At 38.3% G+C, this 24,606-nt stretch overlaps 1 protein-coding gene across 2 annotated transcripts in view; it reads right to left on the reverse strand.

The window, feature by feature from the left end:
* Nucleotides 1–7,769, reverse strand: part of LOC149198137 (uncharacterized) — a 220,565-nt gene extending 212,796 nt beyond the window's left edge. For both annotated transcript variants that reach the window (XM_089406116.1, XM_089406117.1), the window contains exon 1: nucleotides 7,390–7,769. In XM_089406116.1, coding sequence (XP_089262242.1) covers nucleotides 7,390–7,662 — 273 coding nt within the window. In that variant the 5' untranslated portion in view covers nucleotides 7,663–7,769. The remainder of the gene's footprint in view (nucleotides 1–7,389) is intronic.
* Between the last annotated feature and the right edge of the window lie 16,837 nt (nucleotides 7,770–24,606).

Below are 24,606 nucleotides of genomic sequence, written 5' to 3' on the forward strand. Positions count from 1 at the left end.
AACTTGGCAAGCCAACAGATAAAAATAAATAAATTATCAAAAACAAATTTATTTTTTTTCAAATTTAAATTTTCCACTCGACTAGAATACACTAGTCATAGAGTGTTCTCTTAAGGTATTTTTTGTAGTAAAGTTTATCTGTTTGAAATTTCATGGACAAAAATCTAGTCATATTAATCTGGTGTAGCCCAATCTAGATAGGATCCTTGAATAATTTTAACCACTTAAATGCTCCTGAGCAATAGCTACTCAAACTTCAAACCACAAATTAAGCACGCCGGAAATCTTAAAATTCACACAACCTAGCATATAAAAAATTTCAAATTTTCCCCTTATCAAAAACTCCTAAATAATCTAGACAAACTCAACTTCTCAAATATTTATAAAGATGTTGAAATTTGGTACCGGAGGACAGGTGGTTCCCTTAGGCTTTGATCTTTGGCCTAGGAAAAAGTGTCCAAAAAAATTTAATTTTTCTCCTAAAGTGACTTTATAATTTTATAAAGTTAAATCTAATTTAAAAGTGACTTTAAGTGATAAAGTTACTAAGTCTAATTTTAAAGTAAATGAAAAATTTGAAAGCAAAAGTGACTTTGGAAATAAATGACTAAGTGGGTCTTTATTAAAGTGGGGTGAATTAAAAAATAGAAAGTGAGATTTAAATGAGCATTTAATCTCAACCATTGATCTAAATCTATTTCAGCCATTGGATTTAGAGATCACCCAAAAGTCACTTGGAGTTATATTAAAGGAGGAAAATGAGGAAAAGGTCATTCATTCTTTCATGAGCAGATTGGGAGAAGGAGAGCAAGAAAGCAAGAGAGATTTCTGAACAGGGAGGAGACAGCAGCTTGGCACACATTCCAAAGCAGCAGTTGAGCAGATTTGTACAGCTGATTCAACACATAGTGAAAGGCAGATTTTTGCACAAAAATCGAGGAGCAGTTTGCTGATTTTTCTGCACACAAAACGGAGACCGTACAGCATTTATTGCTGTCCTGTTTGCTGTAATTTCCAGATTGCTGTGAGGCACGGGAAATGAGATAAGTTGTAAATTTGCTTGCTGATTTTTGCTGAATAATTCTCACTGTAAAAAGGCAATTTTCAGAAATAAAGAAGAGCTCTCAAACTGGTTTTCCCCAAGAATTGTAGGGGGTTTTTCCAAGGTCACGTTGACCAAAAATATCAGTGTTTTAATGTGTTTTAATGGCTGTTTTTGATTGCTGATTTTTAATTCTGCAATTTCCAGCATTCTGAAAAATTTCCAGAATTTGTGTTTTCAGCAATATTTTTTTTTTTCAATCTGTTAAATGTATGGTTATGGGAATGGACATTTAACTACATGGGAGAAATAAGGAGAAATTGAAAACCGGGGTGGGAAAACAGAAATTTCTACATGGTATCAGAGCTTGAGTGTTGAAGGGCAGTTTGGGACAGCAAAAGGAAAAATTACAGTTGCTGATTTTTCACTCAGAAAATTCCAGCAAGCTGATTTTTTCATAAACAGCAGTTTTATCTTTACTACAGCAGTGCTGTTTTTCAGTTTTAGGACAGCAGGATGTCATTGGGATTGAGGGTGGAGGATAGGCTGGATGGGCATATAAATTACAGTGTTTGGAAAGAAAGAATGCAGAGTATCTTTGAGGAGGCAGAAGTCTGGGATATCATGGTGCATACCGCACAGAACCCTGTTGTTGTGCCCACTGATGTTACTCAGTTGGCTGAGTATAAAAAGAAGAACAATAAGGGTAAGAGGCTGATTCTAGACGGAATCAAAAACCATTGCATTCCTCATGTGAGAGGAAAGAGCAATGCCCATGAGATGTGGACAGCATTGTCCAATCTCTACCAGAGTACCAATGAGAACCGGAAGATGGTCCTAAAGGAGAAGCTGAAGAACATTAAGATGGGTAATGATAGTGCAGCTGGATATCTCACAAAGATTACTAATGTGATAGATGAGTTGGCAGCGATTGGAGAGGCCATTCCACCCACTGAGTTGGTGCGGATTGCAGTGAATGGCCTCCCCCGTTCATGGTTGAACTTTGCTGATGGGGTTTGTGCACGTGAGACCCTTCCCACATGGGAGAGGTTTTGGGATGATTGCATTCAGACAGAGATCAGGAAAGGACAGCTTGGGGCAGCCAAGCCAGTTGAGTAGGATGAGGACGTAGCACTGGTGGCAGGAAGCAAGAAAGGCAAAGGAAAGAAGCAGGCTTCCACAAGCAGTGGTGGGGGCAAAGGCAAAGGTAAAGGTAAACAGGGGAACACACAGAAGGACTATTCCAAGGTGAAGTGTTGGAATTGTCAAAAGATGGGACACTATGCAGTTGTGTGTCCGGAGAAGAAGAAGAAGAAGGGGAAGAACCAGGACGTGGCAGCTTCAACAGAGATTGAGGACTTTGCAGGTCGTTTTGACCGGGAGTTTGCGTTCACTACGTGTAAGTCCTCTAGTGCGGGATCACCTGCCACACAGGTTCAGAGGGAGCATGCTTTTCCCTCGATTAGCGGAGCATCTTCAGGTATCTGGTATGTGGACAGTGGGGCTTCACGTCACATGACAGGAGTCCGGGAGTACTTCTCAGAGCTTTCAGAGAGTGGCACTGATATTGAGGTAGTACTCGGTGATGACAGAGTTGTTAGAGCAGTCGGGGTGGGTACACTGACATTTCAGAGGGAGTCCAGACCTCCCTTGAAAGTGTCAGATGTTCTTTATGTGCCAGGGATTAGGAAGAACCTCATATCCGTCTCAGCTTTGGAGGACAGAGGATATGAGGTACTGTTCAGGGGAGGACAGGTGTTGATGTATCCCAGGGGCACTCCAGCTGATTCAGCTAGAGTGATAGGTGTACGCCATGCAAAGGTGTACAAGTTTGCATTTCAGCCCCTTTTGGCATTGAGTAGTAGTACCGACAGCAGAGCTAGCAATTTTGAGCTGTGTGAGATTTGGCACCGCAGGATGGGACATATGTATCATGGAGCCTTGAGGACATTGCGGGAGATCACTACAGGTATGCCAGATTTCAGTATTGATCACTTTGATACTTGCAGAGGTTGTGCGATGGGCAAGTTTGCCAAATCCCCTTTTCCCAGCAGTGACAGCAGAGCGACGGGGATACTTGATTTGATTCATTCCGATGTGAGCGGTCGGATGTCTCATGTTTCCTTGAGTGGATATGAGTACTATGTGTTATTCATTGATGATCACTCCAGGAGGACCTGGATTTATTTTTTGAAGACCAAGAGTGAGGTCTTCAAGCGGTTTCAGGAGTTCAGAGCTCTTGTGGAGACTCAGACAGGTCGAAAGATCAAGTCCTTGAGGTCGGACAATGGAGGAGAGTACACCCTTGGAGAGTTTGTTGACTATTGTGCGGAAGCAGGCATTAGGAGGGAGTTCACTGTTCCTTACAACCCCCAGCAGAACGGGGTTGCGGAGAGGAAGAACAGATCCATCATAGGGGCTGCCAAAGCCATGATACATGATCAGGGGTTGCCATTGTTCTTGTGGGCAGAGGCCTGCAACACAGCTGTTTACTTGCAGAACAGGAGTCCGCATCGTGCCTTGGGGCACATGACTCCGGAGGAGGCTTTCTCTGGGAAGAAGCCTGATATTGGTCATCTTCATATCTTTGGATGCATTACATACTCCTATATACCCAAGGAGAAGAGGACCAAACTAGAGCCCACCGCAGAGAAGGGTATCTTTGTGGGCTACAGTGAGACCTCAAAGGCCTTTCGGATTTACATTCCTGCACAGAGGAGAGTTGTTGTCAGACGGGATGTGAAGTTCGAGGAGGACAGGGCCTTTAGAAGGTCACGGGAGTTAGAGTATCTGGATCAGCCAGACCCTCAGCAGCAGTTGAGTCAGTCGCAGGGATCCAGTGGGCAGGGATCAGGAGGATCCGGAGGTACATCTATGAGGATGTCAGGTCCGTCAGTGAGCAGTGGCTCATCGAGCCAGAGGGGTGGTGCTCCGGGCAGCATGCAGAGCAGTTCACTAGGGAGTCCACTGATGGACAGTTCACACGGTACCTCAGCTTCTAAAGGTTTAGGTGCAGGCAGGAGGACAGCAGACAGACAGTCAGGAGTTCAGGCTACTGATGATGATGAGGAGGAGGAGTTTCATTCTCCGGTGGGAGAAGTGCGCTCAGGAAAGAGGAAGCCCAAGTGGCTTCAGGACACCTTGAGAGATGCCACATCTGTTGCTGAGCCAAAGAGGTCGGTCAGAGAGAGTAGACCACCTGAGAGGTTTTGTAGCTATATGGCGATGGTTACCAGCATCCTTGACTCTGAGCCTTCTAGCTATGAGGAGGCAGCTAGCCAGCAGGTCTGGAGAGAGGCCATGCAGGAGGAGTATTCTTCTATCATGAAGAATGATGTTTGGGAGGTGGTGCCGAGGCCTGAGGGCAAATCCGTGGTTACTTCCAGATGGCTTTACAAGGTAAAGCATGCTGCAGATGGCAGCATTGAGAAATTTAAAGCGAGGTTTGTGGCTAGAGGGTTCTCCCAGGTAGAGGGAGTTGATTATGAGGAGACCTTCGCTCCCGTGGCTCGATATACTTCGATCCGCTCCATTATATCGATAGCAGCAGAGATGGGTTGGAAGATCCACCAGATGGATGTGAAGACCGCATTTCTCAATGGCTTCATACAGGAGGAGGTGTACATTGAGCAGCCACAGGGCTTTGAGGTGCATGGGAAGGAGTCCCATGTGTGCAGATTGAAGAAGGCCCTTTATGGCCTGAAGCAAGCTCCCAGAGCTTGGTACTCCAGGATAGATACATACTTGCAGGGGATGGGTTTCACAAAGAGTGAGGCAGATCCGAACCTTTACTTTATTGTGATTGGTGAGGAGCCTCTCATTCTGGTGCTGTATGTGGATGACTTGATCATTACAGGTGCAGAGAGACTCATAGAGCACTGCAAGAGAGATCTTGCGGCGGAGTTTGAGATGAAGGACATCGGCCTGATGCATTACTTTTTGGGTTTGGAGGTGTGGCAGGAGGAGGGGCATTTCTTCCTGGGGCAGGGGAAGTATATTGTGGACATCCTTAGCAGATTCCACATGGAGGATTGTAGACCCATGTCGACACCGATGATCACCAACTGGAAGAAGCTTCATGCTTCGGATTCCGAGTTGGTGGATCCCACATTGTACAGGCAGCTGATTGGTTCCTTGATGTATTTGGTCAACACTAGACCAGATATATGTTTTGCAGTCAACACGATGAGTCAGTTTATGTGTGAGCCTAGGAAGGTTCACTGGGTGGCTGCAAAACACATTTTGCGGTACTTGCAGGGGACAGTGGATTATGGTCTGGACTACAGGCAGGGAGATGGAGTGAGATTGGCAGGATACACTGATTCTGATTGGGCAGGTTGTGCTTCTGATAGGAAGAGCACTTCAGGGTGTTGTTTTGGGTTGGGTTCAGCAGTAGTGTCATGGTTCAGCCGGAAGCAGCAATCAGTAGCACTGAGTTCAGCGGAAGCAGAGTATATGGCAGCCAGTCTAGCTAGTTGTGAGGCCATCTGGCTTCGCAAGATGTTGTTTGGCTTATTTGGTCAGCCGTTGAGACCTTCAGTGATTTACTGTGATAATCAGAGTTGCATTAAACTCACGGAGAATCCAGTATTTCATGACAGGTCAAAACATATCGGGATCAGATATCATTTCATCAGAGACTATGTTCAGAAGGGAGTTGTGAAACTTGAGTATATTTCCACTGATGAGTAGGTTGTAGATATTCTTACCAAAGCCTTACCACAGAGCAAGCATGTCTACTTCAGAGACAAGGTGGGTGTGGCGAGGAACACCTTCCTCAGTAAGAGGGAGTGTTGAAATTTGGTACCGGAGGACAGGTGGTTCCCTTAGGCTTTGATCTTTGGCCTAGGAAAAAGTGTCCAAAAGAATTTAATTTTTCTCCTAAAGTGACTTTATAATTTTATAAAGTTAAATCTAATTTAAAAGTGACTTTAAGTGATAAAGTTACTAAGTCTAATTTTAAAGTAAATGAAAAATTAGAAAGCAAAAGTGATTTTGAAAATAAATGACTAAGTGGGTCTTTATTAAAGTGGGGTGAATTAAAAAATAGAAAGTGAGATTTAAATGAGCATTTAATCTCAACCATTGATCTAAATCTATTTCAGCCATTGGATTTAGAGATCACCCAAAAGTCACTTGGATCACCCAAAAGTCACTTGGAGTTATATTAAAGGAGGAAAAGGTCATTCATTCTTTCATGAGCAAATTGAGAGAAGGAGAGCAAGAGAGATTTCTGAGCAGGGAGGAGAAGGAGACAGCAGCTTGGCACACATTCCAAGGCAGCAGTTGAGCAGATTTGTACAGCTAATTCAGCACATAATGAAAGGCAGATTTTTGCACAAAAATCGAGGAGCTGTTTGCTGATTTTTCTGCACACAAAACGGAGGTCGTACAGCATTTATTGTTGTCCTGTTTGCTGTAATTTTCAGATTGCTGTGAGGCACGGAAAAGGAGATAAGTTGTAAATTTGCTTGCTGATTTTTGCTGAATAATTCTCACTGTAAAAAAGGCAATTTTCAGAAATAAAGAAGAGCTCTCAAACTGGTTTTCCCCAAGAGTTGTAGGGGTTTTTCCAGGGTCACGTTGACCAAAAATATCAGTGTTTTAATGTGTTTTAATCGCTGTTTTTGATTGCTGATTTTTAATTCTGCAATTTCCAGCATTCTGAAAAATTTCCAGAATTTGTGTTTTCAACAATATTTATTTTTTTTCAGTCTGTTAAATGTATGGTTATGGGAATGGGCATTTAACTATATGGGAGAAATAAGAGTTTCTCGAGCGTCTTAATTCATCAAAATATTTTAATTATTTAACTGAAACATGCCTAAAGAATTCACCTCTCTCAACTTAAAAGGAAGACATCTACCATTTATTAGGAAGTGGGTCACTGTGTCACACTGTATGGCTAACACGGTGCCCAGCTCAACTTAACAGCCATGACAACCCCCTGTTTCTCTGTTCCCTGGATGAACATACCACATTCTTAGGGCAATTATCCCACTTTCTTGGAAATACATACCACACCCGGGAGGGGATTAACCTAGCTATTTCCCTGGATACACATATCAAAGAATTAGTTTTATGTTATTTCATAAGTTTAAATTCAGAGGGTGGAGTATAATCAATTTTTAAAGTTTAATAAGTAAATTGCTAAACTGAGAAGATCTTTACCCATGAACACCAAAATTTCATATATCAAATTAATTATCTTAAAATTAAAATTAAGTTCTAATTATTACAAACACAGAAATCTAACTGCGAATTCAAAACATAGCATTCACATGCACTAAAATCATAATTTGCAAAAGAAAAAAAATAATAATTGAAAACACGGAGCTCGATCAAACCTGAGGTTTACAGCGGCAACGCAGATTAGCGCCCTCACCGACACGCCGACTGTCCACGTCGACATGAGCTCCCGAATTCCTGTAAAATCTGCAGCGGATTCCATTGTCGCTGTTCAAAAACGACGAGCCAAGGCATCCCCCCTCTACAGGAATGCAACTCACTTCATATTCCCACGCTGCCTCGTCGACGAGAGATGCGCCCTCCTGAACAGGTGCAAATTCAATATCCATCGACGATGCACCCTCCTGAACAGATGCAAATTCAACATCCATGGATCTCAGACTTCCTCTTCAACTACGCAACCTCCAGTGCTTCTTCTTCCCTGTTTCACCGCGCTATTTAGCCTTAAATAAAATTCCACGGCCAGATGCGTTAGACTTTTGAATATTAACTTATTTTTTTATTTTCAAAACAAACAACCGTTCAGCGAATAAACACTATTTTAAAACTCAAATCAAAAAATAAAATAAAATAAAAAATCTATAAAAAATAATATATTCAGAGTCTTTAATATATAAACATTTAATATTTTTTAATTTTTTTAATATATAAATATTTTATATTCAGAGTCTTTAATATATAAACATTTAATATATTTTAATTTTTTTAATATATAAATATTTTTTTATTATATTGATAGACCTGTTTATTTTGGAATAAATTCCTATAAATTTAATTTAATTATCAATAGTTATTAAGTAAATGGTATAAATTTAATATTTATAGAATATTCATAATAATATTCATAAATCAATGGTTGAGATTTATTTCCAAACTGGTTAGGTCATTTTTATTAATTAATTAATTAAAGAAATATCAAACAAGTGTCATATGAAAATGAAAGTGAATTATGGTTTTTTGGGTGTGGTATTAATAAATCATGGTATTGACTTGTGGTATTGTAACAAAGACTATTTATAGAATAAGAATTTGCATAATCAAGTGGGTAAATCTCCATCATTAAAAATCTTGTTCCATGTTTTTGCACCGAGAGTCATTCTACAGCCTAGTACATGAGGAAGATGTTTGTTACATCAAAAAAATAAAAATAAAACTATATATATGTGTGTGTGTGTCGGCTAATATATGTATATGCAAATAAAAATAAAAATAAATATATATATATATATATATATTCACGTGTGTGTCGGCTAATATATGTATATGCAAGATATTGTGCATAACATTACTTTAATATATGTAAATGCAAGAGATGTTATGTGTAACATTACTTTAAAAAAAAAAAATTAATAATGCTACTTTAAAAATCAATGTCTGCCATTTTTAAATATTTGAATTTTCACTTTTATTTTACATCAAACTTTATATAATTAGATAAATTAATTAAAAAATATATACTTTTAGTACGAGGGATATATGTAATTTCTTTATTGAGCCTAGATCTAATGTTTATAGTATAATGCTAGAAATGTGTAAAGTAAAGTAATATAATGTTAACATTTTGACTAGGTCAAAATAAAATTAAAATATGGTAGAGATGTATAACTTAATGTAATGTAAACATTGTAATTTGGTGAAAATAAAATAAAAATTAAATAATTAAATAACCCTATAAAAATTAAATAACAAAAAAATGGCTCATGGTTTTAAAAATCCATGGTATTGACTGATGTAATTCCTCTGGAATATAATCTATTTAAGGGGGATTAAACTAGCCTAAATTCATGTTAGCGTGATATTATATTTAGATACATAATTAGTTGTAGAAAATGATGGCGTTGAATCCATGTAGCCTATAAAGGTAAAACTTTCCTGTAAAGGTAAAACATTTTTATGGATATGTTGGCACTGGGCATTTGTCTGCAAAGGTGGGGAAATATTAGGAAAAATGTAATTATTACATTTTATCTAATATTTTTGCCTACCTCCATCCACTTTTTACTAAGTTATATTGGATAAAATATAATAATATAATATTACATTTTACCCAATATTTCCCCTCAATGGGTCCACTTCTTATTGTAATTTTTATTTATATTTGTAATTTAAAAGTAAACAAACTCAACTATAAAATTAATAGGAGTGAGGGGAAATATTGAGTAGAATGTAATATTTAGTGTGGGGAGTGAAATATTAGGTAAATTTTAATAATATTACATTTTAATTAGTATTTCCCCACTACTTTTTATTAGGTGGGAGTGGTTATAATATTGGGTAACATATAATATTGTAATATTATATATTATATAATATTTCCCCTCGCCGATTCACTTCTTGCGTCAAGCCCAAGAGTCTCTCTCGACAACCCAGTGTAGGGCACATGTGTAGATGTAATGTAAGAAATGTAATGTAAGTAAACATTTGTAATGTTGGCTCAATTATAATCAATATATTTGTAATAATTAATATAGATGTGTTCCATCTATAAATTTAATTAATAAGAAAATAAAAACTTAATATTTACAATATGACAAGATATTTAATCTTGAATATTTACCTTGGATATTATTAACTTCTAAGTAGATTTTTATACAATACCATGGGCCAATACCCACAAGAGAAATATAGAGAGGGAGAGGAGAGAAGAAAATTATAATACCATGGGCTGCTACCATGGTTTATCAATACCATTGGCCATCTAGACTTTTGAGTATTATGTTATGGAACTAGGCTTTTAATTATTCTGTTACAATATCATGGGCCAATACCATGGCTTATCAATACCACACGCCCAAAAACCATAACTTATTTCAAAATCAAAATATTTTACAAATACTTTATTTTAATTTAATGTTATAACAATTTTTAATTAAATCTATGAGCAAAAAGGTTATAATTACTTTTGAGGTATATCCAAACCCTCCATCCTCACCACTAGTAACAATATTCCCATAAAGATTAAATGGAGCTTTTAATAATTAAAAAATGAGAATACTTTTATATATACATATGTGAAATTTATATAATATAAATAATATTATCAAAAACCATGATAAATGCATCTTAACCAAGGATCCAAGTGAAGTGAGAAAGAAAAGTGATTAATAATGATAGAGGAAAGATGGTGCATGATTCTTTTAAGTTTTTATTATTGTATTTTCTTTAACATATAGGTTTAATATTTTACAACCAAATATGGTTTTTTTTTAATACAATACAATGAGATCATATTTAAGAAAGCTTTAGTGCCTTCTTGGAAGCTTTTCCGGTGGGTTTTTCCGGTCTAGTTTCTCTAAAATCCAACAGGAATTTATTGAAATCAAAAGTTTGATGAGTAAACCCTGCACAATCCAAGTGCCCCAAGGGTTTTTCAGGGTGTTGAATCCATATATACAGTCAAAAAACCAATTTAAATAACACAAATCAAGATTTCACCTCAAATGTTTCCTCCAGATTCATGCACTAGAAAGCCCAAAAAGTTTCACTAAAGACAACTCCTTTAAGAAAGAGATTGAGACAAAAGGGGGGATAGAGTGGGGGAGAGATACATAGAGGTGGGAGAGACAATGAGAGAGAGAAAGGAAGAGAGAGAGGAGGGGGAGAGAGGGGAGGGAGAGATAGTGAGAGAGAGAAAGGAAGAGAGAGAGGAGGGGGAGAGAGGGAGGGGGAGAGATGGATTTAGAGGGGGAAAGAGAGAGAGTGAAGAACAAAGACATTGAGAGATAGAGGTGGAGAGAGAGAGGAAGTGACAAGGGAGAGATGAAGATGGAATGAGGGAGAGAGGAGACGAGGGAAGAGAGAGAAAATAAGAGGATAAAGATAGGGAAAGAAGGGGAAGAGAGAGACGAGGAGACCTAGATATGGAGGGGGGGAGAGGGGAAGAGAGAGAATGAGAGAGGGAGGGAGATAGTGACAGAGTTGGAGGGTGGAGAGGGAGAGAGACAGAGCGAGGTGGGAGAGAATGGGAGAGAGAGGAAGGAAAAAGAGAGAGGACTTGAGAGAGAGGAGAGAGAGATGGATTTGGAAGGGGAAGAAAGACATAGGGAGATAAAGGTGGAGAGGGAGTGGTAAGGGGAGATGGAGAGTCAGTGAGGGAGAGAGAAGAGCAAGAGAGAGAGAGAGAAGGCAAAGAGAGAGAGGGAGAGGAAGAGGGAGGGAGAGAGGGAGAGATAGATAGATATGGAGAGGGAGTGAATGTTTTGGGGGTGAGAAGGAGAGACAAGGGGAGATAGAGATGTAGATGGGGCAGGGGAGAGGGTAGAAGAGAGAGGCAAAGAGAGGGAGAGAGGAATAGAGATAGCTAGGAGATAGAGATATAGATGGAGAGGGAGAGAGAGAGAGAAGGGGAAGAGATGGAGAGGGAAAGGAAGAAGGAGAGATAGATAGGTAGATAGATAGATATGGGGGGAGAGAGAGAGCATGACATGTGTTTAGGGGGTTAAGATAGAGAGACAAATAAGGATAGATGGAGGGATGTATATATATAGATGGTAGGGGGAGAGAGGGAAGAAGAGAAAGTGAGGGAGAGGCAGATAGAGAGAGATGGGGGAGAGAGGGAGGGGAAGAGAGAGAAGGAGAGGGGGAGGGAGATAGACACATAATGGAAGGTGGAGAGAGAGGGAAGAAGAAAGAGACACACAAAGACAAATACAGACATAGAAGTTAGATCTAGAAAGTCATGAATATTTTGGATTTTCACTAAAATAGATGTATTGATTTCAATGTAGTTGTTGATTTCTAATCATATTTGATCATATGCACTATATGCATTGATTTCAGTTTAGATGCCGATTTATAATCCTATTTAATACCTTACACTAGATGCATTGATTTCAGTGTCGATGTTGATTTCTACTCCTATTTGATTGCTTGCACATGATGCATTGGTTTCAGTGTAGATATTAATTTCTAATCCTATTTGATCACTTGCACTAGATGCATTGATTTCAGTGTAGATATCGATTTCTAATCCTATTTAATACCTTACACTAGATGCATTGATTTCAACGTAGACGTTGATTTCTACTCATATTTAATTGTTTGCATTAGATGCATTGGTTTCAGTGTAGATATTGACTTCTAATCCTATTTGATTGCTTGCACTAGATGCATTGATTTCAGTATAGATGTTGATTTCTAATCCTATTTGATTGTTTGCACTAGATGCATTGATTTTAGTGTAGATGCTGATTTTTTATTTGGTGCAACTAGATGTATGATGTACATTAATTTCAAAGTAATTAGATTAATAGTGTTGTAGTGTCCTATCTAGGGTGCTAGACTAGGCTATATTTATTATCGACCAGGATGCGTAGACTTAGAGGCTTGCGTCTACAGTATATAGACATAAAGGATTATTAGCTAAGTGGTTATGATGGTAGGTCACAGGACTTCTTTACGGAAGATTGAGGTATGTTACCTATCACCCAAACACTTAGGTCACTCAGTTAATCTACCTAATTACAACACTGTCATTCAATTCATTTACCAAATTAAAAAACTGTGTATCACTGTGTATTCAATCTCCTTACGGAGACACTATGCATAAAATCCCTGTTCAGCAAATACTCAACATTCACTAATATTCATGAAAGATAAAGACATACGGAAATTATAAGCATACTTTGAAATGATAACAGAGTTCATGACATTGCTTTAAAAGACAACAAAGGATCGAATCCCTTACAGGATACGATTCACGATCCAAGTGATGAACTGTTCAAGCACTATCATAAACATAAACCATACGCATTCTATTGAAATCAAAAACCAATATTAATTGCTATGCATATCATTTAATACCCTAAGTTGCGAATAAAAAGGAAATGACAGTATACCAGTTTAACGCAGGGCCCGTCCGCGTTCCAGAGGTATACTGGACTGTGATCAACCGATTATAAAATCAACGCAACAAGGAAAAGATCGTGACTGCAACTGCGTTCTTGATATTAAGTTCAAACTCTGTTTTTCAAACGATACAATGATAACCAACCACTAACTACACAGAACTGTGTTTACATATGTTTTTACAACCCTTACATTTCGAAAACGAATGTACATTCATGATGTGGCTGTTGCCGCTTTTATCATGTCGTGATTTTTAAAATGTTTCTATCCTAAACTGATTTCAAAAAGGAACAAAACCAAATCAACTTAGAATGCTATGCTGTTGTTGCCTTTGTCGCCAACATGCTATACTTTGACCAACGTTGACCGCGCATGTAGGAGGGTCGTTCTGCTGTAGGATAGGTATTCGTCCATACTTGGACATTCTACTTTTCATCCCCACCCTTCGCTCTAGCTTAGCTGTCATGCCACATGTCAAACAATAAACCAATTACAGGATGTTGGAACTTCTTGTAGTCATTTTACCAAAAATTCCTAATTCTTTAACATAAAACTCCTAAATCAATTTTAATGCATTTTAATAACTATAGTACTATTAACTAATCAATTTTCAAGGGATCTAAGAGATGTATGATGGAAAGAAGTAGGTGTTGAGTCTTGAAAATGTCATTCATTTGCATTACACTTTCACTATTATGTCCATTATATCACTTCCATTTCACCTCCATTTCACTACTATGTCACCACATTCATCCCACTTTCATTATCATTGGGCCACCTTTATGTTTTTCCAATATTTATTATTTCTAAGCCTTTTAAGTGAATTTGTGGTTAAACATTAGAAAATAATGTGCATATGCTTATACCTAACAAATGGGTTGAGATTGTTGACATGTGTAGGTTGAAAGGAGGCTTCTAGAAGACCCTTATGTGGCACTCTAAGGCCAAATTCGAATTTGGTTGGAAAGAATCATGGGATCATGAGGATATGTGTCACATCTCCTAATTGTATTGTAACTCTAAAAAGACATGTGTCTTATCAGTTCCTATTTTGATTAGGACTCTAGAGGTAGAGGGAGAGATTCATGGACTATCATTAATGAGATGGCTCTCATCTTTTTGTATAAATAGGAGATCTCTCTCCTTCATTTGCTAGTCTTTCCTTTAGTCTTTTCTTAGTCCTTTTAGCTTGTTAGTCCCATGGCTTTTGAAAGCTTTTGTACTTTGTACTTTTGAAGAAATTGAATAAAGCTTTGATGTTCTCAACATGGAAGGAGATGTGAAGTAGATGTCATGGAGCATATTAGGATGTAAGTAGAGTAGATTTCATTTTGTAAATATTGCTTTGTAGAATGTAAGGTAGATTAGATTTTCATTCATGCAATTTTAATTTATGCAAGTGTGTTTAATTTTGCTTTGATTTCATAGGTGGTAGGGGGGCCCTGCCTTGTACAGATGTCTTTGTTGTATTTGCTTTATCTCTAATGGTATTTTCAGTTGTCATATTCATAAGTTGCTGCCTTTATTTTATTTTTCTAGCTTGATTTCTAAGTTTAGTTTCTCAAGTTGTATGCTAACATATTGATGGTCTCCTTATCATAAGTTGTTCATCTTTATGAGATCAGAATACTAATAAATTACAGCTTGCTTTGAGTAGTTTTTGACTTATATCACTAACTCTTTCTTCACTTGTTACACATTACAATGTATGTTGGAAGCAGAATGTTGGAGAAAGGCAAAGTGGTGTTATAATTTGTCATCTTAGAGCTTGATTACTTTTTAGACTTATTTCTAACTACTTCTTAATCGTGTTTCACATAGTACTATATGTTGGAAGCAGAGAGTTAGGAAGAGATGATCATTATAATTGGTCTTTAAAGTGGTTTTTCTTACCTTTTTATTGCAGCAGCATGAGTAGTGACTAGTGCCATTAGAAAGTGGTTTTTATGCTTTGCTTTCAGTTTCATTTCAAGTTATTTCTTTCAAGCTCTTTCTTTGCAAGTTTAGAAGGTAGTTAGAAACCACCAGTTACACACACTCACTCATTTAGAAACCACCATACACACACAAATCACTCATTTGTTTATAAAACCATTACTATAAACAAAATAAACTATAAAACAACGAAGTAAGAAAAAGGTTAACTAAGCACATATAGTGCACCACACTTCATCAATTTACGATACACGGATTGATAATTTATGTAGAGCAATTTAAGACGTTAAATTGACTAGACAGTAGGCAAATGATATGTTTTAGGAGGAAAAAGGAGGTCATGGGATGGTACCAACATCTCTCCCCGACTTAATGAATTAGCATGTCCTCATGCTAACCCCGAAGTGCTTCCCTTGAACTCTGTCCCTGCCTGGACCTCTGCTGCCTTTAGCAATGTATCCACATTCTTTTTCACCTGGGCATATTTTTAACCATGGAGCTCCTGCTTTAATCTTTTGTATTTTTCTTTGAGGGTCTTCTTCTGGTTGTACCACTTAGTGGCCCATTTACAAATATCCGTTTGCTCAGCCTCAAGTTCACTGATTCGCTCCTTTAACTTTTCATTCTTCTGTTGAGTCTCTTTACTCTGCGCTCAGAGCATCTCATTTTCTTTCTTGATAACTTTTTCTAGCATATTAGCCTCCATGAGTTCTTCCTTTAATTTCTCAATTTGTTTCTCCAGTTTCTTCTGTTTCTTCATGGGAGGTGGTGAACCTTTTTCTTGCCTGTTATTGCTTTCAACCTCTATATCAGCTCCTGGTCCTGGTTGTGAGTGGTCACTACTCTCAACATCCATCGGTATAGGTGCATTGGATTCAAGCTGGTCTTCTTGTAACTGTGCTTTTGGTGCTCTCCTTGTTCTTCTTGAATAAGTGGTGAAAATTTTATCTTGCTCTGCCTTCTGAGCATCCTCTTTTCTCATTTTCCTAGTCCTTATGCTGCTGACAGGTGGAGGTACCTTGCTTGCTTTGGATACTGGGATCTCTTCATCGATATCCTTCATGAATCCTGAGTTCTCTTGCAATTCTTCTTTGTCTTCTTCATCTTTAATTTGGTTAGCAGCTAAGAACTCCTTCCATGTTTTCCCTCTTCTCTGCAATTCATGCTCAATAAGAATTTTAATTAAGCCAAAGTGATATAGGCTCTTGTCTTCATTTCCCTTCTGCTTTTGGATGGTCTTCGACATCTTGGTTAGGCTTTGTAATAGAAAATATGGTAGACTGATAACACACTGCCTTTTCAAGTGTAGCAGTAGTTTAATATGGTATAGATAGACAATATTGTAACGGCCTTCGCAAGTTAGGAATTTTTGGAGAATATAGACCATCTCGTCCCAGGGATGCATCAACCAACTCCTTGGGACGCCTTTCTTCCAATTAACTGATGAGACTCTGGATCTAGACATAAATTGAGTCCATGACTTCTCTTTAAATTGCTTTGTCTTAAAGTACTTCTCCCCTTCTGGGCTGATCCCTATTGACTGGGCTATGGTGTCTTCCGAAACCCTGAATGAGAAATTACCTATCAGGGCTTTCTCTCCATTGAATGTGAAAGTGAATTGTTTGGTAACCTCTTCATTACTTCCATGAAATTTCTCTAAAAAGGGCAACCACTGTATCTCTTTGAGAATTGAGATGCAATCTTCATGATATTGAGAACTGTCGAACATGCTCGGCTCGACCCTATTGGTCATTTTGGCAGAGGGTCGTGCTCTAACTCTTCTCTGTTTATGTTTTGCAATTTCAACAAAGAAGTTTCAATTTGTTACCTGGTGGTGTCGCTCCCTTAATATCCAGTATGATGCTCGGTTGACTGTCTTGTGACTTTGGTAGAAGTCGAACCCGAATGGCTATATTTCCCTCTTGTGGCGCTCACTGCTTTCAATCCTTACTGTGGAAGTCACGGGAGTTAAATGCCAGCGTGAAATAACTGAGAATGATGGTGAAATAACCAACTACACTTACTTCATAGCGTATTCATCTTTTGGAACAGAGGAATGGATGTATCACTTGTATAGATGCCATCATAGGAGCGTTGGAAGCGTATATGCAATATTGGGGTATGATTTCAGGGAGTCCTCTAAATCATTTGGCTATGTCGGGTGGTGGAATCATAATTCGGCCGTGTGGGATACAATGAATAGGCTCGCTTTAACATTTGTTTCTTTCCTTTTAAAAAAAAAAACAATTCACCACGTGTCCTGCTTCTATTGGTACTCGGCCAAATGGAAGATGTTGGTATGGCTGTAGGATGCGATTAGCATAACAAGATTGATATGAAAAGGGGTAATGGATTTATAGGTATGAAATAGGTTGGAGTATGAAAGATGATAAGAATCAGTGAGATAAGGGATGATGGAAAATGTAGTGTCCTTGAAATCGATCATAACAGTCACAGTCATTAAATTTAACATTAAAAATTAATCTAAGAAATTAAATGTTAAGAATAAGGAACACATTACACTTTTGTTGGTTGTTGTTGCATTGGCATGCTGAGTAGGACTAGTCTCTTTTGACTATTCTTTGTTGTTCATAACAGGTCCCCTGAGATAGATTCAAATGTAACAGGTCCCTTTGAGATCTTGAAGATGTTCATGCAGCTCCTTTGAAATCCGGAGAAAGAATTATATGTATACAGGTTCCTTGAGCTTGGGTATTTGATGGAGTCTTGGTGCCCAACAACCTGTGAATCCTTGTAGAAACTTGATGAAGCTTTGTTGAAGTAACCCTGGAGTAACAGTCTCTTAATAGGTCCCTTTTATGTGTCTTAAACAGGTCGCATTACTGCTGGTGTTGGTAGCATGGTCTTCTGGACAGAACAGGTCCCCCTGCATAATGTTTATAACCAGGTCCCTCTGAGATAAAACAATGACAAAACAACTTCTTTATTGAAATCTGGAATGCTGGAACAAACTGCTTTGGAAATTTACAATGAGGAGATGAGATAAGAAATCTTTAAGAATTTACAATGGAGAGATAAAAGAACAAAATGCTGATGCTTCTCTCCCCCACTAAAGTTTTGACTTGTCCTCAAGTCATTATTCAGTTGATAAATCAAACAGTGAACAAAAGAAAGGGAATTCTTACCCGCCAACGAATTGGTTTTCAAGTAAGAATTCGGGGTTAGAGTGTGCCAGAGGCTGGTTTTCACATCTAACCCATTGTTATTATATATATATATTTTTATATTTTTATATTTTTTTTTTAGTTTTTGTTTTTGTTTTTGTTTTTGTTTTAAATTTCTTTTTGAATTTCTAAATTGAAAGGAAATGAACTAAGGCAGGGATACTGCAGCTGAGGGCTGCAGTATCTCAACCTCTCTTTGTTGAGATACTGTTTGGAGAAAATCTTGCTTGCTGATGGGCTTAGTGTATAGTTTCAGGCGATGACCATTGACAGTAAAGGAATGACCTTCTCCATCAATAGTTTTGAGCTTGACTGAACCATTGTCGTAAGCCTGAATAATTTGGTATGGGCCCATCCAATGGGTGGTAAACTTGGCTTTATGATCTCTGAATTTAGAGTCAAAAAGTAAAGCCCAGTCACCTTCCTTGAACTGCTTCTTCTTGATATGTGCATCATGCCACTGCTTCCTTTGTTTTTGCATGAGGATTGTGGTTTCCTCTGCTTGCTGCCTCATTTCATCCAGCTGGTTCAACTGCTGAATTCTTTCTTGTTGTGCTTGGTCCAAGTCAATTTGAAAATCTGCAGCCAGTTTAAAAGTATGTATTTGAAACTCAATAGGAAGCATTACCTCTTTGCCATACACCAACTGATATGGTGTAAATCTTGTAGTATCCTTCCACGTAATTCTGTAAACCCAGAGTGCATCTTTGAGCTTCTCTTCCCAATTCTTCCTGTTCATTGCCACAGTTTTAGTAATGATCCCTTCCAAAGTTTTGTTTGTGGATTCCACCTGCCCATTGGCCTGTGGATGGTAAGGTGTGCTTCTCCTATGCTTGATTTGGTATTTGTCTGTGATGTCCTTCACTAGCTTTGAGGTGGATTGAGTACCTTGATCAGTCACTATCTCCCTTGGTACTCCATACCTTACAAAAATCTCTTCAAAAAGGAAATTTACCACTGTGTGTTCGGTGGCTCTAACCACTTCTTTTGCTTCAGCCCACTTTGTGACGTAATCAGTACATACTAAGATGTACTTCTTACCATTGGAGGTTGGGTTAATGGGTCCTATAAAGTCTAGAGCCCATTTTTCAAATGGCTCTAGGTGAACTTGGGGCTGAAGGGGCATCTCGTCTGTAGCTGTTGGCCTGCCCATTCTTTGGCAGCTGTCACAACTCTTCACATACTTCTTGGCATCCTTGAAAATGGATGGCCAGTAGTATCCAAGAGTAAGAACTTTGAATGCTGTCCGCTTAGCTGCAAAATTCCCACCACAGGGTTCATCATGGCAAGATTTTAAAATATCAATTATCTCATCATTTCTTACACATCTTCTAATGATCATATCATAACCAGTGTAAAATAAATCGCCATTAAGCCATGAATATCTAGCACTTTGTTTGACTAGTCTCTTCTTTTCCTTTGCAGTAAAGTGTGGAGGTGTCCTTCCTGTAGACAAATAATTGGCCAAATCAGCATACCAAGGATTTACTATGGAAATTGCAAATAAATTTTCATCTAGAGAAGAATCTTCAACCGGAACAACCTCACCTGGATTTTGTAGTCTAGAAAGAAAATCTGCCACCTGATTCTCTTTACCTGGTCTATCTAACACTGTGATGTTAAATTCCTGTAACAATAATAACCATCTGGTAACTCTGCCACTAGTTATTGGTTTATTCATTAAATGTCTAATGGCAGAATGATCAATATGTACAAAGGCGTCATAACCAGTTATATAATTCCCCAATTTATTCACAGCATACATGATAGCAAGTGTTTCATTTTTTGTGACTGTGTAGTTTGACTCTGCAGGTGTTAGATTTTTGCTAATGAAATAAATGGCATAATTACAAGATTCCTCTTTTTGGCCTAATGATGCACCCACTGCAGTGTCAGATGCATCTGTAAAGATATGAAATGGTAGGCTCCAATTAGGCCCTCTTAAGACTGGTGCGGTTAATAATTTCTTTTTGAGTACTTCGAATGCTTGTTGGCAGTTCTCATTCCAGTTGAAAAGTACATCTTTTGTTAGAAGTTTAAACAAAGGTAAAGCTATCTTACTAAAATGTTCAATAAACCTTCTATAATAGCTTGCATACCCAAGAAAACTTCTTACCTCTCTTTGATTCTTTGGAATTGGCAAATCAACAATGATCTGGATCTTTGCTGGGTCAACTTTGATGCCTTGAAAATAAATATAGTGGCCTAATACTATCCCTTCGTTTAACATCATAAAGCACTTTTCATTGCTCAGGGACAGATTAGCTTCAATACATCTTTTCAAAACTCTTTCAAGGTTTTCTAATGCATGTTCAAATGAATTGTCGTACACTGAAAAATCATCCATGTAAACTTCAACACAATCATGAACTAAATCAGCGAAAATAGCTAATACAGCTCTCTGAAATGTAGCTGGAGCATTGCAAAGTCCAAATGGCAAAACATTGTAAGCATAAGTGCCCCAAGGACAGGTGAATGTGGTTTTGTCCTAGTCTTCTGAGGCTATCCGGATCTAGTTGTAGCCACTGAAACCATCAAGAAAAGAAAATGATGATTTCCCAGCTAGGGTGTCTAACACTTGGTCAATAAATGGTAGTGGGAAATAATCTTTGAGCGTTGCTTTGTTCAGTTGTCTGTAATCAACACAAATGTGCCACTTACCATTTTTCTTGGGCACTATAACCAATGGGGATACCCACTGACTGTCAGAAATAGGATATATAAAATTAACTCTCAACAGTTTTTGCAATTCTTCTCTGACAATATCCTGGAGCATGGGGTTCATTCTTCTCTGTGGTTTCCTCACTGGTTTGATGGTACTATCTGTATAAATATGGTGAGTGCATGTGTCGGGGTGAATCCCATGCATATCGGTGTAGTCCCAAGCAAAGGCTTTCTGGTATTTTCTCAATAGTCGAATCAATTTCTCTTGCTGAGATGAGTCTAGGTGATTGCCTATGTTCAGAGTTTTCCCTGGACTAATCTCTATGATCTGACTCTGTGTGTTGGTGATGGATTGAACTGGAAAAATGTCGTGAAATGTGGTTTGCAAAGATTGAATGGTGCATGTTTCCTGAAAGTTTTGGGCTAAAAGTACATCTGCAGCATGATATTGGTCATTTCTCAAATTTTCGGAAATATCAGGTTGAGAAAGGAATAATTCTACCAAATCATTACTGTCTTGTTCTTGGAAATCATAGATTTGGTCAATGCTAAAAACAGATTGTACTTCCTCTTTATCATTGAATTTATCATCAAGCCACAAATTGTGTGTTACTGCTGGTGATTGTGCCGATGGATAAAGAGTGAATTGTTTTCTTTCGGTCCCTCTTGAAATGATCATGTTGCCCGATCGACATCATATGAATGCATCAGCAGTCACTAACCATGGTCTACCAAGGATGATAGGGTGCCCTCCTAAATTGGATTTGGGTTGAAGAACTAAGAAATCCATTGGATACTCCCAAGAGTCCAGTGAGACAATTATGTCCTCCAAAATCCCTTCAGGAATCACTTTAGACCTATCAGCTAGTTCTAGAACAATCGTTGTATGTTGCAAATTTATGAGCTGGAGTGTTCTCATGGTTTCAAGAGTCATGACATTTATTGCGGCCCCAAGATCTATCAAAGTGTTTGGAATCTGTATGTTGTTAATGATGGTGGTCACTTTGGGAATGCCAGGATCAACATACTTTTCCATGGAGATGGTATTGGTCATAAGGCCTGCTAAATGTCCTATAACATGAATGGTTTGAGGATCAATCCTTTTTCTAGCAGGCTTCTTGAGGCACATGTCTTTGATGGCTTTAGTATATATGGGAATGTCTTTTATAGCTTGCAGCAGCGGAATTTTTATGTAGACATTCTTGAGTTCATCTAAGACATCAAACTGTGGTATAGACAGTGGAGGTTTTATTTGGACCAATCGGTCTGGAAAAGGTGGATGCAATGGTTGCATCTGCTTATCTTTGGTATCATCATTTGGTTTTCTTTGATTTGTCATTTCATTTTCATTTTCTATGTTTTCTTCTTGCTTATCTGTTATTGGATAATCTTTGTGGAGTACCCTACCAGACCTCAAGTTGATATTTTGCAAGGGTAGTGTGGGATATGAGGTTCCCTCTTCTACATTGTAGGCTGGCCTCTCTGCTCTATTATTTGGATTTGGGACAGTTTGAGCAGGAATTTGAGTAGGTCTGGGAGGTTGTGAGTTAGCTGGAAATTGCAGTTGTGGTGGATTTATTGGTGGAGGAGTAGGCAGTGCTTGTTGAGTAGGTTGAGGCTGATAAACAACTTGCTGAGGATACTGCTGATATGGTTGAGAATGTGATGAATATGGCTGATGGTATTGTTGATATGGTTGTGAATATGGTGGGTATGATTGAGGATATGTATGATAGGATTGAGAGTACAGTTAAGACGGTCTCCATTGTTGCTGTGGGTGGTTTTGGTGCTGCCATGGCATGGGTACATTCCATGAATTCTGTGCATACATTTGATCATTTACAGGAAATTGCAAATTTTGATTTGGAAACATACCTTAAGGTGCTGGCCTTGGCTGCCATGGTCTCTTTGTGCCCATGTAATACACGTTTTCCATCTCTGCATTAGCTGCCATATTACAGTTCTACAAAACCTTAACTTTAGGACAATTAAACATATCATGATGTTCAGAACAGAAAGCACAAACTTGGATGTTTTCTAGTGGGCAGTCTTTTAATGCATGTTTCTTCCGGCATTTTGGGCAGAAGATAGCCATTATCTGATCTTCATCTTCTTGTTTCTTCTTAGCTTTTAGAGTGTCAATTTGGTTCCCTAGGGTGCTTAACAGATCTGTTTTAAACTCTTCTAACAGATTCCCTATTTCAACCCTTGTGACACTTGCTGAGGCAGATTTTGTGACTTTGGATGACAGGGTTCTTTTTCCCATTTTAGCTTTGCTCCTTGAATACTTTTCGCATAACTCAGCGATTTCTTCAAAGGGTAAGGCAGAAATGTCACCTTTGCCTATCAAGTTAAGATCATCCATGTATTCCTCTCGGATACCTTTCAAGAATATTGTGCGGATCAGATCAAGAAGCATAGTTCGGTGTTTGGATTTTTGTAAGTTGTAGACAAACCGTTCTAAGTATTCCTCTAAGGTTTCATCCTCTTGCTGGCTCATTCTAAAGATATCATCTTTAGAATTTTTGGATCTACAATAAGGTTGATATTTCCTTAGAAATATTCTTCTCATGCCATCCCAATCAACTATAGCATGCTCACCAAGCCTCATGAACCATCTTAAGGCTGATGCCTTTAATGTCGTTGGGAAGAGTCTAAGCCTATGGGCATCATCTGTATAGCCATATGTTCGACATACAATGTCAAACTCGAACAAGAATGAGTCTGGATCTTCCGAAGCCATACCATAAAAGTTTGGTAGCACGGATGGAGGTATGTTTTTCATTTTGATCTCATCATCTTCTTGTGGTTCATGTATAGGAAACTTAAAAGTTGACTCTTCTTCATCTCTCTGTCCGTGATTTGGTACTGATCCAGCTCCTTCCTCAGCCATTCTAATAGGTCTCTCTGTGTCAGTGTCACTTGTTTGAAAGAGGATATTAAAGAAAGATTGTTTGGTCACTGTGCTACTTTCTCCTTGTGTGGAAGGTCTAGGAAAGTGCTTCTTCTGCGATTTATGTGTTAATAAAGTTTGCCTTTCGATGAGAGTAAGTCTTTGTCCTGACTTTTGTTTTTCCTCTAATGCTTGGATGGTGACTTCCTCAGCTGCTGTTGTATTCCCTAAAGAGTCTGCTCCTGATGATGATGGGTTAGTTTTTGGATGGTGGGGGGTTTTTATGAATCTACCCTGATTGTCTCTAAATCTAGACATAAATGAACATGATTTCTAACTGTGTTTTTGCTCGTTTTTGTTTATTGAATTTTTTTTCTTTTTAAATCCTTTAAGTACGCCTCCCCGGCAACGGCGCCAAAATGTAGTGTCCTATCTAGGGTGCTAGACTAGGCTATATTTATTATCGACCAGGATGCGTAGACTTAGAGGCATGCGTCTACAATATATAGACATAAAGGATTATTAGCTAAGTGGTTATGATGGTAGGTCACAGGACTCCTTTACGGAAGAATGAGGTATGTTACCTATCACCCAAACACTTAGGTCACTCAGTTAATCTACCTAATTACAACACTGTCATTCAATTCATTTACCAAATTAAAACACTGTGTATCACTTCAAACCAAGATTTCAATCTCCTTACGGAGACACTATGCATAAAATCCCTGTTCAGCAAATACTCAGCATTCACTAATATTCATGAAAGATAAAGACATATGGAAATTATAAGC

The sequence above is a fragment of the Pinus tabuliformis genome, chromosome 2_2 (assembly GCF_031772625.1).
Source record: "Pinus tabuliformis cultivar Carrire ecotype Pingquan chromosome 2_2, CPIR1, whole genome shotgun sequence".
NCBI lineage: Eukaryota > Viridiplantae > Streptophyta > Pinopsida > Pinales > Pinaceae > Pinus > Pinus tabuliformis.